We start from the raw sequence: 21,537 nt of genomic DNA, 5'->3' as shown, positions 1-21,537 counted from the left end.
CTCTAATTGCCTCGTCACTTCTGACTTCTCATTGGCCAGGAGGCTCTTTGAAGTGGAAGTGTGGTTTAATGTGTGTGTGTCTCTGTGTGCGCCTATTGCTTTCCTCCTGCTGTTTCAACCACACACACACATACACACTCACAGATGCCTGCATATGCTACGCTAACACAGTAGCATAATTGACATTGACTTCCGTCCTTCTTCCCTTCTCTCTCTCTCTCTCTCTCTCTCTCTCTCCAGCTCACTCCATTGAGGCTCGTCCATCTGCAGTAGGTGTCTCCTGTATCTCTCTCTCTCTCTCTCTCACATGATGAGTGTTGCAGCCCTCTCGCCCTCGGCTCCGGAGCCTCCGTCCCCAATGGTCACCTCCGTTACGCCGACCCTCGACCTCCCCTCTGACCCTCCCGCCCCCCTCTCTGACCCCCGCTCTGAACTGGAGGACCCCCCCTGCCCCCCCTCCTCCCCCTGCCCTGGGCCCAGCCAGGTGGGAAGCGTTCCGCTGGGATGCGACCCGACCCACAGGTAATTTTCCTGCTTGTCTCATGCTTCTGCTAAATATCAGTTTGTTGGATGTAATGGCCAAACCAATCATTCTGGATAACATTAAAGCAATTTAATCTGTACAGGTAGATGTTCTTCCTGCTAGGCTCTAGGCCTGCCGCACCTCCACCGGTGCCAATTTGTTAGCTGCAGGGTCATCAGCTGGGGACCACCGCACACAGATGTTTCGCCCCTTAGCCCAGAACATCTCCTGGTGGCGGGGCAGTGAACAGGGACGTCTCCCTGACACTCCCTGCAGCTAACCTTCTTCAAGAGTTGCTTGCTCCCCATGCCTTGTCTCGTCTTTTCAGCCAGAGCCAAAAGCTTGCCTTCTCTGCCTCCTCTGATATCTCTCTAGTTGCCTTGTGCAGTCTGGCTCCCCGTAACCCCAGGTCCTTGAGAAGGCGCTTTGTTGAGTGCCCAATGAACCCTCGGACACCGACTTCCACCGGGTAGAGCCTCACGCTCCATCCACCTTCCTTGCACTCTGCGACCAGGTCTGCATATTTTGCACTCTTCCATCCATGCGCTGCCTCCAACCCCTCTTCCCACAGCACTGTCAATTCTACGAGCAGTGCTGATTTTCCAGCTGTGGACCACAGAACCATGTCTGGCTGCAGTGTGGTGCTGCAGACTTCCTGGGGAAAGTGGAGCTGCCTGCCTAGGTCCACCTCCATCCTCCACTCCGATCCTGGTGTCAAGACCATAGCTGCTGGTCTCCTGTTGGTAGTAGCTGCGGGCTCCCCCTGCCTGAGAAAGGGGATCCTTTGTTGGCTCCCTGGTGGATTCTCATTATTCGCCTCTAGCCTTCTTTATAACATTAAAGCAAAAAAGTATAGTAAACCCCACTAACCTAGTGTAGCCGAACGTCTTCCTGGATTTATTTCAAACTAAGGGTAAGAAAGGCAGATATAGTGAGCAAAGATGGATGATTTAATATTCCATCTGACCTAACTAAATATAACTTGACATCACTACTGTGAGCACAAAACAAAGTTCTGCTTTAGTAAATGCATCACTCAATCCAAAAACCAAACAAAGGCTTTTATACAAGTGAAAGCCTATGGCTGCTTAGTAATTAGGCGGCAGCGGAGAGCAGGAGAGAGAGCCCGAAAAGGAGTAAGCATACCATATGCCGTAACAACATGAAAGCTGATAAACATTTATGGCAGTAACACACACACACACACACACACACGCACACGCACACGCACACGCACACGCACACGCACACACACACACACACACACACACACACACACACACACACACATTTAAATGATTTATGTCCACATAAATACAGAGTACAAAGGACATACACACTAATAATGCAGTCAGATGCTGGGAGACAGTTAGTTACAAAAGTGCCTAGTTGGCAACCACAATAATGCGTACAAAAAAATGAAGGAACAACACACACACACACACACACACACACACACACACACACACACACACACACACATTGTATTTGAGCCACACCGACATTAATTGCACACTTTTCATAATGGCCTATAGGTCTAATAACTGCTTTTTTTTGGTCGGGTCGGTCTCGGACTGAGTGTTCTATGTGACAATGGCGTGCGATCTGAGCTCGGTCTGCTCTAATCTACTGTAAACTATTCTATTCTATTCCAATCAAAACTATTCTATTCTATTCTATTCCAATCAAAACTATTCTATTCTATTCTATTCTATTCCAATCAAAACTATTCTATTCTATTCTATTCCAATCAAAACTATTCTATTCTATTCTATTCTATTCCAATCAAAACTATTCTATTCTATTCTATTCTATTCTATTCCAATCAAAACTATTCTATTCTATTCCAATCAAAACTATTCTATTCTATTCTATTCTATTCCAATCAAAACTATTCTATTCTATTCCAATCAAAACTATTCTATTCTATTGTATTCTATTCTAAACTAACGGAAGCGTGTCCTGCAACGGACAATATTTTTACAAAACTCCTGTTAAAATTGTGCTTCAAACACTGCTACAATGATCATGTCATGTTTCCGTGTAGTTCAACGGCGAAAACGTTAAGTCAAACTTCTTTCTAGCAACATACCGTTGAAATAATTTCTTTTAGTTGTGTCTTTGATTTACCAGAGTCGGGGAACGGACGCTACCGCTGGCATCTTAACTGAAAGCTGCTCTTGTCCTGTTACGGACAGCTCACTCTGCTGGTTAGCAAGCCAGTAGTCTCGCTAGCCAGCCTCTCTCTCTGACGGAAAGGAAGAGAGGCTGGCTAGCGAGACTAGCAAGCCAGTGGTTAGCAAGCCAGTAATAGTCAACAAAGAGTGGCTTGTAGTGGTCGCTGAGTCCCATTTTGCTGCATTATTGCCACATGCTGGCCTTGTTGTGTTTTAGACAAAACTAGCGTTAGCTAGCTAGCAAGCTAGCAACTTTAACGATCAGTAACTCTCGTCGCCCAAGCACGTCTTATGGCTTTCTGTCATCAAAGTCACTTTCCTAAAGTAATTTGACATGTTACCATGCACATATTCATATGAAATTCCACATATTGACACATATAGATGTATAAATTAGTTCCACTTTCACAAAGCGGCGATCCAGCATCTGAAATGCCTGCTAAAGTACCGGAAACCACGTCGAGAGACCTCTGACCCGGACGTGACGAAACAGGCGTCCAGGTGTCCGTTGCAGGACACGGTTACGTTATTCTAATCTAAACTATTCTATTTTATTTTATTCTATTCTATTCTCCCCTCCTCCTGTTTAAAGCAGCTACGAGCAAGATTTTCGATTGTTATTAAACAGTCTAAATTTAATATCGATGCCTCACATCTTACCTCTAATAGTAGACGAGACCAACGCGGAGTAGTCTCGCTTGAACCCCGAGTGAATCGGCCAGTGTTGTCTTGACGATTAGTCTGTCTGCAGCCGGGGCAGATCAGGAAGTTAAATTAAACGGTTTGCAGCAGCCACTTCGGCCATAACCACAAAATAACGAAATTACTTCCAAACAAACTGTTAGAATATAACGAGAGATGTTCGCGAGAGTAGCAAGCCCCTGCATGGTGTTCCCCGTGTTTATGGTCTGTTGCTAGGCAGAGCGAAATGGCTGAAGGCAAGGCAGCTGCCGTAAACCGTTTCGTTTCACTTCCGGGTTTATCCGGCCTGCCGGTAGACAGACATAGACTCTATAATCATCAAGAGAGCAATCTCCGATTCACACGGCTTTGGTCTCAGCTACTATTATAGGTAAGATGTGATGCATCAATATTATAATTATACTGTTTAATAACAATCGAAAATCTTGCTCGTAGCTTCTTTAAAGGAATTCATAGTAGTTTGTTACACCATCACAGTCTCAAGCGTGTTGGGTTGGGTCGGGTTAGATTTCTTAGGACAGTTGAGGACTCTGCGTGTGTCCTGGGCACACCGAGGCAACGATACTGGTGCGCTCAGGGCAGCAGGGCCTTTTTTTGCGCTAAGAGGTGGTTTTCAGACATCTTAGCACAAAGATGCTGCACGATGATACCATAACGCGGGATTGCACTGGTTGCGTTTGCATTGCGTTGCGGCTGTTCTCCGGTTTTGCTCCGTGCTCTGTGCTCCGCCAACACTAACCGGCTGCGTGCAGAGCCCGTCACGGCGCCGCTCCGCCAGACATCTAGAGTGACGAGACCGACAGGTTCTCACGGTAAAATCGCGCGACAATTTGTATGTGGGATAAATACAACGAGTCAACGACAAACAGGCAGAAGATCATTGTTCCCAACTGGAGAAGCAGAGGAGGGGTGGACTTGCTTGGTGTTGTCCTTGTAAAAAGGATGGGTCGTGTCATAAATTATTTTGTGGTTTTCCACTTCAATTATGAACTTTTCCTCATACATGTTTGTCCTCTGGCTTGATATTGAATGCTGTAAACACCTCTGCCCTGTTGATTTCATGCCTGGCTCTGCCCAACTTGCTGCAGCTTTGCTCCGTCATCCGTGAAAAATAGAAGCCTTGCGTATTTCTTTCGGAGAGCTCCGGATCGTCGGAGCTGGGACGGAGTAGACACGCAACGCAGCGGAGTAGGTAGGTGGGAGACAATGATTAGAGTGGAAACGCATCGGCTCCGATGCCGTACCGCAGCGCAGACGGACTGAACACGGACCTAGTGGAATGTAGGCGTAAGGCAGGCATACAGCTGAGCTGCGTTTAGCTCACAGTCCCCGGCGCAAAACTGGATGCTATCGCGCAAATTGACACCTGCTTAACGACTGGATCCCACCTGGGACGTCACGTACGCGTTCCGGCTCTGACGCGGTCGTCGGAGCTGCTCGCGGGCATTTTAATCAACGCGTGTGATTCCACCACGCAACGGCGCGTATCAGAAGCGGCTCGGCGCCCCGCTCCGCTCCGCTAAAGATACGCGGCAGTTCGATTTTTCACGGATGACGCCTGGAAGCTGCGTCAAGCTGCACAGAGCAGATTATTCACCCCGGAAGTCAAACACAGCAACTGCACGAGAATCCGGTCGATTTTCATAATAAAACACCGTGTGCAGACCCAATACCGACTCCTTCTCCTTCTCCTTCTCCCCCCTCCCCCTGTAGTCTTTCAAGTAGACGAAGAAATGCAAGAGTTCTCCTCCTGCTAACAGGCACTGTATGACAAATAAAGAAATAATTTCAGCCTACTTACCCATGTTAGAAGCACAACAATCAAGGGAAAATGACCAAATCAAAAGCAAGTCAACGACAGACTGTGTTGTTTGTGTGTTGTGCTCTTTACATCCACCCCATTGTAGACACAGTATCGTGCGATCTCGTAAATCCCGCACGATCTTGCATCAGCTGCCAGGCAGCGCTCGGAAGCGCTCCGCTTCTGAAACGCTGTGGGGCATGCCGACGTGCAGAGGACGGAGCAAAGCCGCTGCGCAGCCGGAACGCTGCCCAGACGGGCCTGGTTGGGACTAGGGATGCACACAATTAATCGAAACTCGATTAACTCATTCAGGGCCAGTTTAGGACTGCCAATATTTAGCACAGGCCAAAGATTTTCATAATTGTTGGTCATCTTTCAAGACCCACAGTAAATTATCTATTAGCACCAGAGTGATTTGCAATACCTCAAAATGAAGATGTACGTCTCTGGGTTCACCAGGAAAAAAAAAGTGAGCTTTTAGCATGTTCTGTATTCTACTTATAGCCATTTATATACACCCTGTTTTCACCCAAAAGGTCTTTTTGAGAAAAGAAATTGCAGAAAATGGCATTTATGTACACAGCACACAATATCAGGCAGAACTCGCTCTCAATTCTTTTATTTTGAACTGTATTGACATCAGACATGTAAATATTATTCATTATGACACAAATGACAAAATATATATATATATATATATATATATATATGAAGTGCTTTTTTTACATTCAACAATACAGTTTGCTCAGTGTGAGTGAGTGTACAGACAGACACACAGACAGACAGACAGACAGACAGACACACACAGACACAGACACAGACACACACACACACACACACGCACACACACACACACACACACACACACACACACACACACACACACACACACACACACACACACAGAGAGAGAGAGAGTTCTCTCCACAGCTGCTGCTAGATCCCACCTCCTTCCCCCTCCTTCCCCATCAGCGTTTTGCTGCTCGTTTCCCTCCTCTCGCTGGGAGGAATGCTGCGACACGACACAGGCTTTGGGACCAGGCGCTGCTGTTACCGGATCGATCATGTTCGTCACGGGTTTGACTAGGCAATCCAGGTTCGCCCTGCAGCAAGGCTGGCACATAGGAACGGGGTCCAGGGACCAGGATCGATCATGTTGGTCACGGGTTTGACTACCGCGGTTTCGATGTCCGCTGCTCTGCTATGGCAAGTCGATCAGCTCTGCAGCGCGGCGAGGGGGCATTTCAATGGCGTTTCTCCTCTGCAACAAGGAAGCGCGTTTGTCCTCCTTTCCACCTTCTTCCTAATTTCAAACAACAGCTGCGGTATGTGTTTGATAACGTGCTGTCGGCTTCACTTTGAGGTTAGGGACCCGAAACTATGTCACAGGCTGGGTAAGTGTTTAAACTATGCGCTGCACTCATAAAAACAAAAACACGTCAAACACGTCATTGGCGGGGAGGGCTATTTCTGATAACACGTCAAAGACGTCATTGGCGGTGAATGAGTTAATTGCTTGTTAAGGATTTACTCGAGCAAAGAAAAATGACTCGATCAAAACAAAACATAAAAGCAATGCATTAAATGGTGTTTTCAAATCATTTTTCAATGATCCTCCAGAGGGCACAATGATATCACTGTAACAGACTGTGTTCAGCGTGTATGCGAGGCTCTGTGTTTGTCCCCTCGAGAGTTGCCGTACAATAGGAAGTGGGGGAATTTGTTGTTGACCACAGAGCTGGTGTGTGCTAACGCTAGGAGCTAACTGAGAATGAATGTGGAAACATGTTATAACGTTACAGCCTGACTCGTTTATTGTTTTAACTCATTGAGTGCCAGCCACTTTTGGAGAACGGACGCTCCTAGTGCCAGAGTTTCAGAGCGTTTTCAGTGATTTCTCGAGGCCCACAGAATATTGTGTGATATTACTATGTAAACACCGAACACGCACAAAGAACAAGGAGACTCTATTGTATCATCAGCAAAAAAAAGTTTATTGATACCATTTTCCGTTCTTTAGTTATGAGCCGGAGAAGATAGGTTGTTTTGAGCAAAAACAGGCTTTTCAAATTAGAAGCTGAGTTATTCCGCCTTTTGTGAAATGAAGCATTTCAAGCACATTCACTGAGTCTGAAGCTAATATTTTCTGATGTAGTGACGTGGTGTAGTTGTGTGGTGCCCTGCGTGCCCCACCCCCCTCTCCCCCCCTCAGCTGCAAACTCCTCCCCACACTAACACACAACCTCACGCACCCAGCGTCTATTTTCGGAGTGCTCCGTTTTTGTGCGCCGGCTCCCAGCGCGACACGGAAAAGCCAAACCGGACTGCTGAGAATGGTATGGCCCTTCGGCGTCGGGTGCTGCTTTTCTGGCGGCTAATCGTGTGGAGAAACTATGCAGACAGACAGACAGAGGCAGAGGGGCTCAGTTGTGGGCGCGGATTGACTGCTGTTCGCAGCCAACGTCAGCTCCAGTCAGAGCCATCTATATGGCTCTGGCTGCAGCATGAGCGGTTTCTCTTTCATCACGGGGCTTTTTCCTGTTGTTTTCCTGACCTTTCTCTAATCTGGAGAGCACTGTCGCCACCTAATGAGTCCGTAAAATAGGTTATACACCTTCAATAGCTACAATATTTGTACAGGAGATGCAGGAGGCTTTGATCCATGTCCCACCGTCAAAAAACGCATTTGACGTCGATCGATGTCATTGGCACTCAACGTCACTATTTACTTTGACGTCGATCGACGTCATTGGCACTCAATGAGTTAACAAAGTGTAAGTAATAGGTGGACCCGGACACTCGGCTACATCACTATAGCCCAGTGGTGCCCGATTTGGTGCCCGCGGGCCAAGTTTGGCCTGCGCTCTGTTTGTTTTGCCCAACCCCCCCCCCCCCCCGATTTTTTGATCCAGAATGCAACTCGGGCAAGTTATCAGATATCTGCACTGATTGCAAAGGGTGGACACGCTTTTTCATGTGGTGACTTTGTGAAACAGTGTCTGAATGTGGCTGCGGATATACTGTGTTCACTCCTGAGATTGCATCCCTGCAAATTGTCATGGCAAATTGTTTACAAAAGATGGACAATAAAGCTGATTTTCAAAGTACCTTGAGGATTTTTCAAGTTGTGAACTAAGTCAAATTTCTCTCTTGATTACAAAGGTGGAAAATACAACTGTTTTTAACTGGGTGTTTACTGATTAAATGTTTAAGCTCCCCACAAATGCAGATGTTTTTTTAAATATATATAACCAATTGCAAATTATTACAATTACCAAACAGATAAAAAGTACATTATTATATTGAAATGTTATTTTAGATTTAGAATGTTAATTTTCTATAAAACACAATACATTTTAATGTAATTCCACAATGTTTATTTTTGGCCCTCCACCCAGATTGAGTTTTGGCCCTTCATGGGAAAGAATTAGGGCACGCCTGCTATAGCCCTTTTCAGACAAGTCATAAGATGCTGTTCAAGTAGAACAGTGTTCATTCGGATAAATTGGCTCGTCTGGAGTAACCTCGCGTCACAATCTGCGTGGGTAAGTGAGCCCCTGTGGCCGTGACGGGGATTCTGGGCAAATGTTGACATGTCTAAAAAGTTATGCCTCCACGTTTTTATGTGTTTCATAGCGTATGCTATGCTATGCAATGCTGTGAGAAATATACAATACGTTGCTGCTGCATAAATAAACGTTTTGAGGAAAAAACTAATTTGGTATGGTTTGGAAAATTTTGTATTTTTAATTACAATTAATCGATTGATTGATTGTTAACGTTACCAATGATCGAGTTTGGAATTTGCAGAAAATGTGCATCCCTAGTTGGGACCAAGGTGTAAAGGGTGCGCAAACCAGCCCGCAAGCGCAAATAGCGCGTGTACGAAGATAGGGCCCAGGTCTTTTATACTGGCGGCTAATAGTTCCTCACCGCCGAGATGTTTTAGGTGTGTTTGCATGCGATCATTGACACCAGCTCCGCTGAGGAATGGCTCACATGTTTTGGGTCATCAATTGGTTTTGGCAATCGGCACATATAAAGCATTATCAGAATTCTCCAATCTCATATTTAGGCTCAATATCGTCCGATTTTGATTGCTGGCCCTAGCTTCCCTAGTTGGAATGATGGTGAAACTGCACCTTGCCTGCAGTGTTTTTGTCAAGTACACTATGGGCCCTATCTTGGTACAGGCCTTAGGCGCAAAAACTGGCGTTAAACGCAAAAAAACGCGCCTTGCGCCTGCCTCGGGAAGATCGCAACATGGTTTTAGGCCCCGAAATGCGCTTTACGCCAAAGAGGCGTGGCGCAGTGCCAGAATAGGCCAGAATGGGCGTTTCGGCCTTAAATACCGGCCTAACGATAATTCCCCCCTGGCATTAATTTATCGCTTAGCGCTTTTCAAAACAAGGCACAGCTCTCCTCTGCCCATCTCACACTCTCTCTCTCTCTCTCTCTCTCTCTCTCTCTCCCTCTCTCTCGCGCGATGGAAAAAAAGTACTTATATCGTAGTTTTGAGCCCGTCATTCAGAGGCTGTTCTCTCCCCCTCTCTCTCTCTCTCTCTCTCACTCCCTCAAATCTCTCAGCATGACTCCCTCAAATCTCCCAGCATGCATTGAGCCAATACATTTCGAGAAGAAATATCAACCAAATTGGTAGATAGAAATAATGTTTCTGTTCACACAACATGAAATTCTCGAACATTTCAATATTGGACCAAATAAAACATCGAAATCCAAACACAACCCTATGTGAAACATATATGTCATCCTGGGGGTATATACAGTATATGCCTCGCAGATATAGCGTGATTTAGATGAGAGACAGCCGTAACACGGTTCTACTGTGATGTCCGCTCCGCACCAATAAGACTTAGTTTACTTCACATTTACTTTTACAATAAAAACACATTTATGCAATGACTTTACATAATGTAGGCTATATTTATTTGCATCATCCTACCTGTGCAGCAGGGGAGAGAAAACGATATCATTCTGGACAAACTTTCACCAATCTAATCTCATCATGACATAGGAATAGGCTATATTTTTCTAGCCAATGCGTTTAGAACATTCTTTTCACTTTTATCTTGCTATAGCGTAGTGTATTTACATGCTTGCAGTATTTAAACTGCAGTTACAGTAGATTGGTTTGAGAAGCATAATAATATGGAATAATAGCCTATATATGGAGACAGACAGACGGGGATGAAAGGGAGGGGGGGAGCTTTTCTGACCGGACTGGATCGGTCAGTGGAATTGGAGCTTAAAAGGGAAGCTTGTGATTTGTTTACTGCACTTCTCAAATGACCAGATTGTCCATAATTTTACGCTTAAAAGGCGTGGTTATAATGCTTAAGGCCGCCTGTAGCGCCGACACCAAAATATCGAGTGGGCTGGTCCACGCCCACCAATCTGCGCTGCGCCGGGCGCTGGGCGCAGTTTATAGGCCGATGCAACGATAGAGCCCCACATCTCAAGTCCAAGTCGAGTCTCGAGTCCCCAGTGTTCGAGTCTGAGTCCAAATCCAAGTCACCAAGGAAGAGTCCGAGTCGAGTCCGACTCAAGTGCCCATTACTCCGAGTCCGGAGTTACTGAACATGAGTTTAAATCCGTATGTAGTTGGAAAACACACTGAATGATGTCTCAGTATCAAAATACGTGTCAATATCTTATGCCAAATTATTGGGGCTTATTACGAAAAAACTGGTTTGAGTCCTCGTCTCCAACTTCTGAGTCTGAATGCATGAATGCTCGAGTCCAAGTCCAAGACATTAGTGCTCAAGTCCAAGTTGAGTCACGAGTCCTGAAAGTGTACAGTATGCAGGACTCAAACTCGAGTCGATTCTGACTCGGACTCGACTACGACTACAACACTGCTTGTGTGTGTTTTTCGTCAGGTCTGAGAAGCCCCCATCCCTCCACCAGGGGGCAGACTGGAAGCCCCCGCCCCTCCACCAGGGGGCAGACTGGAAGGTGGTGCTGCACCTGCCGGAGATCGAAGCATGGCTGAGAGCAAGCGGGGAGCGAGTCGCCCAGCTCACACACTCTGTCAGCCAGGACGCTACACACACACACACAGATGTGCATCTGCTGCAGCTAAAGGTAAGGCACACAGTGGTGTAATGTAACAAAGTAATAATACCTAAATCCCCCCTGAAGTTTTTCTACCCGTGTAACATTGGTGTTCCATGTCAAACACACATGAGCGCACGCTATATAATCACACGTCATCATCGCCAAAGAACTTACATTTTAATTATTATTATTATTTTTAATCAGGGACAGTGCACATTAATCAACATCAATATCAATATCAATGTAAATGTGCCAAGGTTAGCTTAATAGCTAATTTGCACCTGTAGTCCCTGAGCAGGAGACACACTGTACGGTTTTTACTGCACTAACTACTTTAATACAATAAACTCCCTCCGCACGGGGTGCGTTCTTGACTGGTGACGGTGTATTACTCCAAGCAAAACTCGATACTGTCTTTTACTGTTTATTCACACTCACACATTCATTCATACATACTATGCTAAGCTAAACTGTGTACAGTGATCAGATCGGTTGCCAGCAGGTAATCGACTGTAAAGACACAAATACACAGACAACGACAACATTAACGACATGGTTATGGCATCAAGTGTATAAGACACATACTCGAACACGTTAGTGGCACCAACACACAGGTAATAATATTATTTATAACATTGTTTCTCTTAACAGCTCCGCATACCAATCAGAACGATTACATTATGGCATATGAGGAATCAGCCGGTCGACGCATGCGCAACTGAGAATACCAGTAGCCTGTACTACAAAGCAAGATTAGTGGTTTAGCGAGGTAACTTCAGGTTTAACCCTGGTTTAGCCGTACTACAACGCAAGTTAACTTCTAATCATGCTTCAGAGGATAAGATCAAAATCCATGACAGACCCATATAATCGGCTCTCTGGAGTCACTCACCATTCATATAAGATCGCCATATGAAAAATAGATTGCAGTCAACTGAGAATAGAACAAGAAAAACATTTGTGGCTCTGTAGGCTACATAATTAAATTAAGCCTACTTACCACTTTATGTCTTAACAGCTCAACGATGCGTGGAGAAATATGATCACTATTAATCACGCAGCGCATATCATACACGGAGCCTCAAATGGAGTGAGGGTGATATTCTCCTACATGCCAGAAAAGCCTATACATATAATATAGATATGGGATAAATATGGGATAGCCCCAATAGGCTACTAAATATGCAGGCTATTCTTGCATGTTTCAGCTGGAACTGTGTCCTGTAGGCTGTATGCCAATATATGAGCAAAAATAGGCTAGTTTTTATCAATGAAAACTATGCCCACATCGTCTCAATTCAGTTCAGCAGTTTTCTCTTTTATATTAGGCATCAGCATTATCATTATTTTATATATTAATTATTCGATCAGTGCAACTACACACATAATGAGTGATAGAGATCATTATTCATTGAGCATGCGTTTCTAAATCTATGGTCTAAATAGGTTTACAGATTGTGGAAATTTATAGGCTGAGATTACACATTTAAGGGACAGAAATCGCTGATCAAAGTAAATCAAATGACTGATGTGAATAAAAGCGGCAGCTTTAGCAGTCCTTCAGCAGACTATATCCAACGCGGATTTTCATTCTGCCATAGGTTACATTAAATATCCGCTAAAACTCTGATCACGCACTGCGCTTTCATTGAATGAGGAAATGGGTGTTGAAATGGGTGTGGGCGTGGATCAACTCAGCTGTTCATAATGTGATTGGCTAGCGCACCTCTTTCACGTGGACGCGCTCCTGTGCACGAGCGAACAACGTGCGCGTGCACAGGCAGATCCCAGATAAAGCCAGCTTCAGTTATCGAGTAGAAAACCAGCGTCGTAGTATCGTTAAACTAGATAGCTTTGATCCTGTTCAGTCAAACCAGATCAAAGTGACAGATCGCGGGTCTGTTAAGACAGCTTCGTAGTACAGGCTACTGACGTACCATCAAACGTAAACAAATATGCACTCCAACGTTACTCAGTATGAAATATGACCACACCATTAATCAAAATAATCACTTCTCATAAAGATATGTTGCATCCCCATAAATTTTGGATTTACCCCCCCAGAAAAGAAGCAGTAATTATGAACACAAGAATAATAAAGTGCGAGTGACCACTACTACCACACGAGGTCACTATTCCACTAAAACACTTTACTTTTTGCAACTTCTCAAGTAACAGAAAACAACACACACACACATTGATAAGAACTGAATAGCTTGTTCCACTGCAGCCTTTACAAAGACCATTTCATGTAAACTGCATGAAATTTATCTTTATGCCAAACATGGGGAAATGGTGGAAAATAGTAAAAACTAAGACGTTTAAGCTTTAACTCCAGGGTGAATGCCTAGCATCAGATAATTAATGTTTTTATGTCAAAATGTCTAAGTTAAAAAAATAATCAAGATTTTTTTTTATCCAGTTAAAAACAATGGTAAAATATAGCCGCAAGCGGCGATGGGCGGGGTTCAAGCCTTGCGCAGATGACAAAGCTTCTGATTCTGACTAGGACATCCTCCTTGATATATCTGACAAGTTTCGCGATCATTGGACAAACAGGTGTAGAGTTACAGCCTTTTTTATGTTAAGCCACGTCCATTTCTGGCGTTTATGGCGCCCCCTTTTGGGCGAATTGCATGAAATTTGACACACATGGTCTGGGATGGGCTCCGAAGATCTCCAGCAAGTTTCGTGAAGATTCCTTAATCGGTCATGAAGTTATAACAATTTAGCTGATAGGCCACGCCCTCTCACAACTTTAACGATCAATATCTCCGAAACTAAAGTAGATTTCAAAAATTCCAAATTCAGGATTGTAGAGCTTGCTCCATAGATGCTTCCTTGCGATTTTGGTGCAAATCGGTCCAACGGTCTAGGAGGAGATGTCAAAAATGTGTTTTCCAAACTTTTCCAAATATCTAATTTTTTTTCCAGACGGACATTGAGGGTCCTTATGGCAAACTTGTAGAGCAGGTTCACCTGGACATCTGGAAAAAAAAATGTGTGTGTGTGTGTGTGTGTGTGTGTGTGTGTGTGTGTGTGTGTGTGTGTGTGTGTGTGTGTGTGTGTGTGTGTGTGTGTGTGTGTGCGCGCGCGCGCGCGCGCCTGCCAGTGCCAGTGCCAGTGCCATGCGGGTCTGAGCTCTGACTCAGTGCATGTGACTAGGGGAGAGTAAAATAGAATGCAGCCTCAGCATCCTGTTGATCACCATGTAGTAACAGTGTATTCCCTGGTAGATGGCTCCATCTAGTGGTTATATTTGTGTATGACAGCACAGTGAGGGAAAGATATACACACTGGCTGCAGTCCACCCTGCCCCCAGTGTAAAAGAAAAACAGAAGACTGAAAGACATAAGAAATACTCAAACAAAAATCACGACACATGCCAAAAAATGGTTTGAAGGATAAACCCTGAATATTTAACAGTATTTTGCATTTAAATTCATATTCATATTTCTAATGTGTCTAAAATTTTGTTTTTACATATTGCCACAATATGTAAAGATTACATACACGATTTTTGTCTTAGTCTAAGTATACAGCGTAGCTGTCACATCAATATTCAGAAGATATAAAAGAAAATATCTAAAAGACAAATTCACAAAAATTGAGTGCATTCCAATATATACAACCAGAAATTCTACGGTGGAGACTCTGGAGATGATGCGCCATGGCTGCAGTTATGGTAATCGCCCACTCTGCGGGCTCGCAGACGCAGCTCACGCGCTACGCGTGCTCGCCTGGTCTCGCCTGCGAGACATCACTAATGACATCACAACTGCCTGAGTGACATCACAGTTGGCCAATTGTACGCCATCGGCCCTTCAATCACAGTTGCTCAGGTGACATCACTGATGACATCACAACTGTCCGAGTGGCATCACAGTTGAGCATATGTGCGCCATGAGCAATTGTGCGAGCTCTCCGATTGACATCACAGTTGGGCAAGCTCTCAAATTGACATCACAGTTGGGCAATTGTGCGCCTGTGCAACTGTGCGCCACCTTCGGCTCTCCGATTATAGTATTCACAGTTGCTCGAGTAACATCACTGATGAATCACAACTGCCTGAGTGACATCACAGTTGGGCAATTGTGCGCCACGGCAACTTTTGCCCAATTATATTAGGACTAGAAATCTCACGCTTGATTCCTAGGGTGGAGACTCTGGTGACAGACAGACACCGCGCACCGACCTGTGCGCCATTGGCTCATATACCAGGAAGGATTTATTACATCACTGATGACATCACAATTGTTCAAGTGACATCACAGTTGAACGTATTGCATTCAACACACACACACACACACACACACACACACACACACACACACACACACACACACACACACACACACACACACACACACACACACACACACACACACACACACACACCTGCCCGAGTGACATCACTTCTGTCACAAATCGGACAGACAGGAGGGATCCACTTACCCAATTTTATTATAGATACTTCTAGTTTGAGATTATATTTTTTTATAGTTTCATATTGAAAACTGAGACCCAAAAAGTACTGATACCCTCACTGAAATCATTTCACCAAGTCTGGGAGACTGTTGATGGACTGTGTTTTTCAAAGCGCTGTAATCATGGTAACACGGTAACACGGTTTTAATGATGATGAACATTTGAAACGGTATGTTACTGTAAGGGAGTTTTATCATGCTTTATCATTAAATTGGTTATCGTTTCATCCCTACTCCCACTGGAGTCATTTATTTTGAAGGGCGAGTCCCGGCCTTCACCTTTAGTGACACACCGCAGGATGGAGCCCGACAGGCTGCATTCTGATTGGCCGTTCCCCCTCCTCTTCATCATCCTCAATTCCTTTCTTTTATCCTCTTTCTTTTCTTCTTCTCTCTCTCTGTCTCTCCCTCTTTGTTTCTGTCTCTCCCTCTCTCTCACTCTCTTTCCCTCTCTCCCTCACTCCCCCCCCTCTCTCTCTGTCTCTCTTTCTCTGTCTGTCTCTCTCTCTGTCTCTCTCTCATATATTTATAATGCGTCTGCCTGCGGGGCTTTTCTTGATAAACTGACCTTGCCATGGAACAACTGTAGGACATGATTATAGTGAATAGTGATCCACTGTGTGTGTGTGTGTGTGTGTGTGTGTGTGTGTGTGTGTGTGTGTGTGTGTGTGTGTGTGTGTGTGTGTGTGTGTGTGTGTGTGTGTGTGTGTGCGTGCGTGCGTGCGTGCGTGCGTGCGTGCGTGCGTGTGTGTGGGGTATGGTATGCCGGGCCTCAGCCATTCTTAGCATTAGGCTTTGGACAGTGTGTAACAGCTGCATGTAGAATGTTCTTCTGTCTGTTGGTGTGACCAGCCGAGAGTCCAGAACCAAATATTGGCATGTTACGCTTCTGCAAACCACAGATAAACATTGAATCTCAACATTTGTGAACCAAAGATATGTTGCATAATCAACATTTCTAGATTATGTGTAGCATTACAGCGTAGACCTCTAGTGGTCGTGTAAATAATGACAGGCTGCTATTGAAATAGCATGGTGGAAAGGAGTCGGAGGGCGGAGGGCATAATCCTATGCCTTAGACACCGGAGTTCGACTCCCAGTGTTTCCAAATAAAGTCTAAATTTCAACCGTTACATTGAAATTTTTTGTTATTTAACCCTAACCCAAACCTTAACCCTACCCATAACCAAGCTGTTTTAGTTGCGTAACATTTAAAAGTAATGTTGGAAACACCAACATTTTCAGACTAACCACAATTTTCAAATTTACATTGGAAACGCTCCTGGCAGGAAGACTTGTTAAAATGTTGATATGCAATGCATTTCTGGTTCTGGGCACTGTATACCACCAGTCTGATCTATTTTCTCCCTGTGTCGTGGTACATATTTCACAGGAAAATACCATAGAAAACACTAGATGTTTTGAGAATATTTCTAGATATTGTTTTGTCACAGAGTTCATGGCTGTACAGTAGGTAGGGAGATTTATTGTTTATTGTTTATTGTGGATCCCCATTAGTCTGCACCAAGGTGAGACTACTCTTCCTGGGGTCCAAACATATAACATAAAAAACGAAAACATAATACAGTAACATTGCTGATAATTATAACAACAAAGACAAAAAGAGAGTGAATCATCTCTCTCTATTACAATCAAACATTTTTTGGAAGTTCATGAATTAGTACAGTGTAGTGTTATATAATATAACATAGCATATTGCAGTACAATACAATACAATCCAACATATGTGTACAATAATTAATAACCCAAAGTTATCACATTATTCATCACTGCATGTTTTAACTTTTTCTTAAACAAAAATTTGTTACTTGCCACCGTTATATTACTTGGTAGATTGTTCCAATACGCAACCGCTCTATACATTACCGTTCTTTTCAGAGTATGGTTTTTGGTAGAGGTAGAGTGAATTGAGTATCTACTGCCTGTCTTGTAGTATAGCCATTGTCTACTCTTAGTGGGGTACAGTTCTGAATGTAAGCCTTGTGGTTTCCCAGTGTTCCAGATGTTAAACAGAAAGGTTACCAAGCTGCATGCTATTCTTTGTTCCACTTTGATCCATGACAGTGCGGCATGCATCCCCTCTACACTGCTCCTCATAGAGCAGCGGAGAGTGAGGCGTGCCGCCCTGTTCTGGGCCAGCTGGAGTTTGGCCAGGTCTTGTTTAGAGGCGCTAGACCATACAGTTGGGCAGTAGTCTAGGCGGGATAAGACTAAAGATTGAGTCACCAGTTTAGCTGTACTATGAGTCAACATCAGATTAGCACACCTTCTGATCATTGAAGTAGTGCTGCTCATTCTAGATACCATGCAATTAATTTGTTTTGACCAAGAAAGCGCTTCATCAATTACCACCCCCAATAATTTAGCATCTCTTACCTGTTCGATATCATCACTATCCAGAGTAAGATGTAGTTTTGGATTTGTTCTTAATGTGTATTTGGATGCAATCATTATACTCTTGGTTTTCCCAACATTTAACTTTAACTTATTTTCACTTACCCAGTTTGACACAATCTTTAGCTCATCCTGCAGCATTTTATTAACAGACTCAGGATTCTTTGCCGCTACGTACATGGTAGTGTCGTCTGCAAAGATCTCCATTGCTGCATTATTCAGAATCATAGGTAAATCGTTCACAAAAATGGAATACAATAATGGACCAAGGCAACTTCCTTGAGGCACTCCAGCATGGAGGTTCCTTATCTCAGACAATGTACCATTAAACATTACGCATTGTAACCTACTTACCAAATAATTTCTCAACAACTTAATGGAGCTTTCTTTGAATTTATATGCTGCAAGTTTCATCAGCAGAAGCTCATGATCAATAATGTCAAACGCTGCGCTATAGTCCAGAAGTACAGCACCGACCATTGACTTCTTGTCTATATGTCTAAGCCAGTTGTCAGTAAGTGATGTGAGTGCTGTGCCAGTGGAATAGCCGGTTTTGTATGCGTGCTGGTGTTCTGAGTTAATGTTGTTTGATTCAAAATATACTTGTACCTGCATGTATATAATTTTTTCAAACAGTTTACTCAACACAGGCAGTATGCTCACAGGCCTACTGTTTGGTCCTGTGAAGGACTCCCTGCTGTTTTTAGACAGCGGAGTGACCTTCGCTATCTTCCAGGACTGTGGAAAAACACCTTGCTCAAAACACAAATTAAATATGTGACACAAAGGTTCTGAAATGAACTTTGCCGCCAGCTGAAGTAATTTGGCATCAAGATTGTCAAAACCGCATGGCTTGTCAGATTTTATGTTAAGCAAAATATTTTGGACATCATTTACATTAATATTCATGAATTCAAAACTGCATTCTTTGTCGTTCATAATCTTATTCTTTATTATCGATTCGGAGAGTCTCCCATCCACAGATCTCATCTTATTTCGAATAGTTTGTACTTTATTAGTAAAAAAATTATTAAAGTAATTTGCTATTTCTATAGGTTTTGTTATGAATTTTCCCTCCACTTCGATGAAGGAAGGTGTGTTGTTAAATTTATCCCTTCCCATAGCCTCATTAAGCGTTTTCCAAAGTTTCTTGCTGTCATTTTTGCATTCTTCACATTTTAATTGATAATGTATTTTTTTCTTCTGTCTGTTCAATTTTGTGGTTCTGTTTCTGAGAGCTCTGTATTCCTGCCAGTCTAAAGAACGACCAGAGGCCACCGCCAATTCCTTCAGAGCATCCCTAACAGTGAAACCATCTAGATTCTCTTTTTCTAAATATGTTAACTTCTTCCAGGCTGAAACTTACAGTATACCCACTACAATAAACAAGACTACACCACTGAACATCATTACTTTGAAAAACAACAGTGTTATGGTTCAGCAAGCTTATGCTGGAGATGTCTAGTACATCTTAACTTAACAGAGGGGTGTTCTCCAGGACTCTTCTGGGGTTTAGTGACCTTGCGGGTGCAGAATATCACTTTATGGTCACTGAGACCAATGTCCAAGACACCTGACTGGCAGATCTTCTCACTGTCCGTGGCCAGTACCAGGTCCAGAATAGATTGGCTATGTACACCTACTCTGGTCGCTTCAGATATAAGTTGTTTTAGCTCAAACGCTCTACAAAAGTTTGAGAATTCTTTAACTAGACGGCTTTTGCTAGGAGGCAACAATACATTTGTGTTAAAATCACCTAGAATAATACATTCCATCTCCATCAACACATTACTGTCAAAACAAGCCATCTCTAAAAGTTCATAAAAGTCACGTTGCTTCGGGGGTCTGTAGCAGACAGCCACTACCATGGGTTTAGACTTATGAAGTAGAAGCTCCACCCAGGCAGCTTCCAGCGCCGCCCTCTGGAGGTCAGGGCGTGGCTTAAACGGTAGGTCCTTCCTAATAAACAAACAGACCCCACCTCCCTTTCTGTTGCGGTCCCGTCGGTAGCTGACGAAGCCGGGAAGTTCGATTTCCGCATGTTCTATGGAGCTGTCCAGCCATGTCTCTGTCACTGCCATCACAGCTGCTTTCAATCTTGTTGTCAGTTTCTTCACCTCTTCTATTTTGGGCAGCAGGCTTCTCGCGTTCAGGTGGATGAAATTTAGCCCCCGTCCAGTGGTCAATTGGTCAACGGGCACTTCCAGCCTGTCCTCTGCCTCCTCCAGACTGTAACCCAGCACATCCGGGGCACACATTTCCTTAGCACAACAACCGTTACACACCAACGGTACGTTCGACTGATTCCTCACAGCCAGTTCGTAGGTCTTTCGCTCGATGTTTCCACATTTGATGTGGACAAATTCGAGGCACAGATCACAGGCGACCGCCTTTGCGTTGGCTCTCACGGTCTTTCCACAGTTAGGGCATGGACACCGCACCACTCCAGCGGAGGGTGGACCAGGGCAGGGGTGTACGTCACCGCACAGTAGCAGACTCAGAGTGACAGTCAGCTGGGTTGAGTTTACCACCCTCCCCGCTGTGGTTTCTCGCTGCTTCCCTTGTTTGCCTTTGCTTGGTTGTTGAAGGTCACGGCAGTGCGGCAATACTAAGTTGTTGTACAGATGGCAGTGTCCAGTACGGATGTTGTACAGATGGCAGTGTCCAGTACTGATTGTCCCATGGCATTTATCTTGGGCTTTTTCAACGCCCTGATTCCCCGTGGCACTTCTTAACGTGAGGGGTGAGTTTTTAAACAACACTAACGCTTGTACCGTGGCGAACAGCAACACAATGATATAGTTTCTGAAAGCCATGTTGCCGTAATATTGCTACAATGTTATTCCTCGAGTTATCAATATGTTACCTCAATGTCAATGTTACCTTGGCACTTTCCGCTAATTATTGACTTATTTCACTGCTGTCCTAACACGCCATCACCACGCCATCGCCACGGGAAGCTGTAAGCTGGTCCTGGTGTGGTACTGGTTTCTCCCTTTCTCCCTCTCTCTCTCTCGCTCTCTCTCTCTCTTTCACTCTCTCTCCTCACAACTGTCCCCATTGGCAGCTGTTGTGTTGGTGTGTGTGTGTGTGTGTGTGTGTGTGTGTGTGTGTGTGTGAGAGAGAAACAGAGAGAGAGCGAGTGAGTGAGTGAGTGTGGTATCTGAGTTCAGTCCTAAAATAGCCTCCCCAACTGTTGTCACCCGCACCCACCCCCAACACCAACACCATTCCCCCCCGCAAGAAGCAGGTCAACACACACACACACACACACACACACACACACACACACACACACACACACGGTCAGTCAGTCTCTCCACTCCCCACAAAGTGTTTTACTTTTCTGCA

At 44.4% G+C, this 21,537-nt stretch overlaps 1 protein-coding gene across 1 annotated transcript in view; it reads left to right on the top strand.

Moving 5' to 3' along the window:
* Positions 1 to 310: 310 nt before the first annotated feature.
* The window catches only part of akap6 (A kinase (PRKA) anchor protein 6), a gene marked incomplete at both ends in the record, with an annotated part of 377,282 nt that continues 356,055 nt past the window's right edge, over positions 311 to 21,537 (top strand). The window contains 2 exons of the mRNA XM_083633037.1: positions 311 to 522; positions 11,107 to 11,311. Of these exons, the coding sequence (XP_083489163.1) occupies positions 311 to 522; positions 11,107 to 11,311 (417 nt within the window). The remainder of the gene's footprint in view (positions 523 to 11,106; positions 11,312 to 21,537) is intronic.

This window comes from Poromitra crassiceps, assembly GCF_964638095.1.
Source record: "Poromitra crassiceps genome assembly, chromosome: 3".
NCBI lineage: Eukaryota > Metazoa > Chordata > Actinopteri > Beryciformes > Melamphaidae > Poromitra > Poromitra crassiceps.
This window is presented reverse-complemented; position numbering and strand designations above follow the sequence as displayed.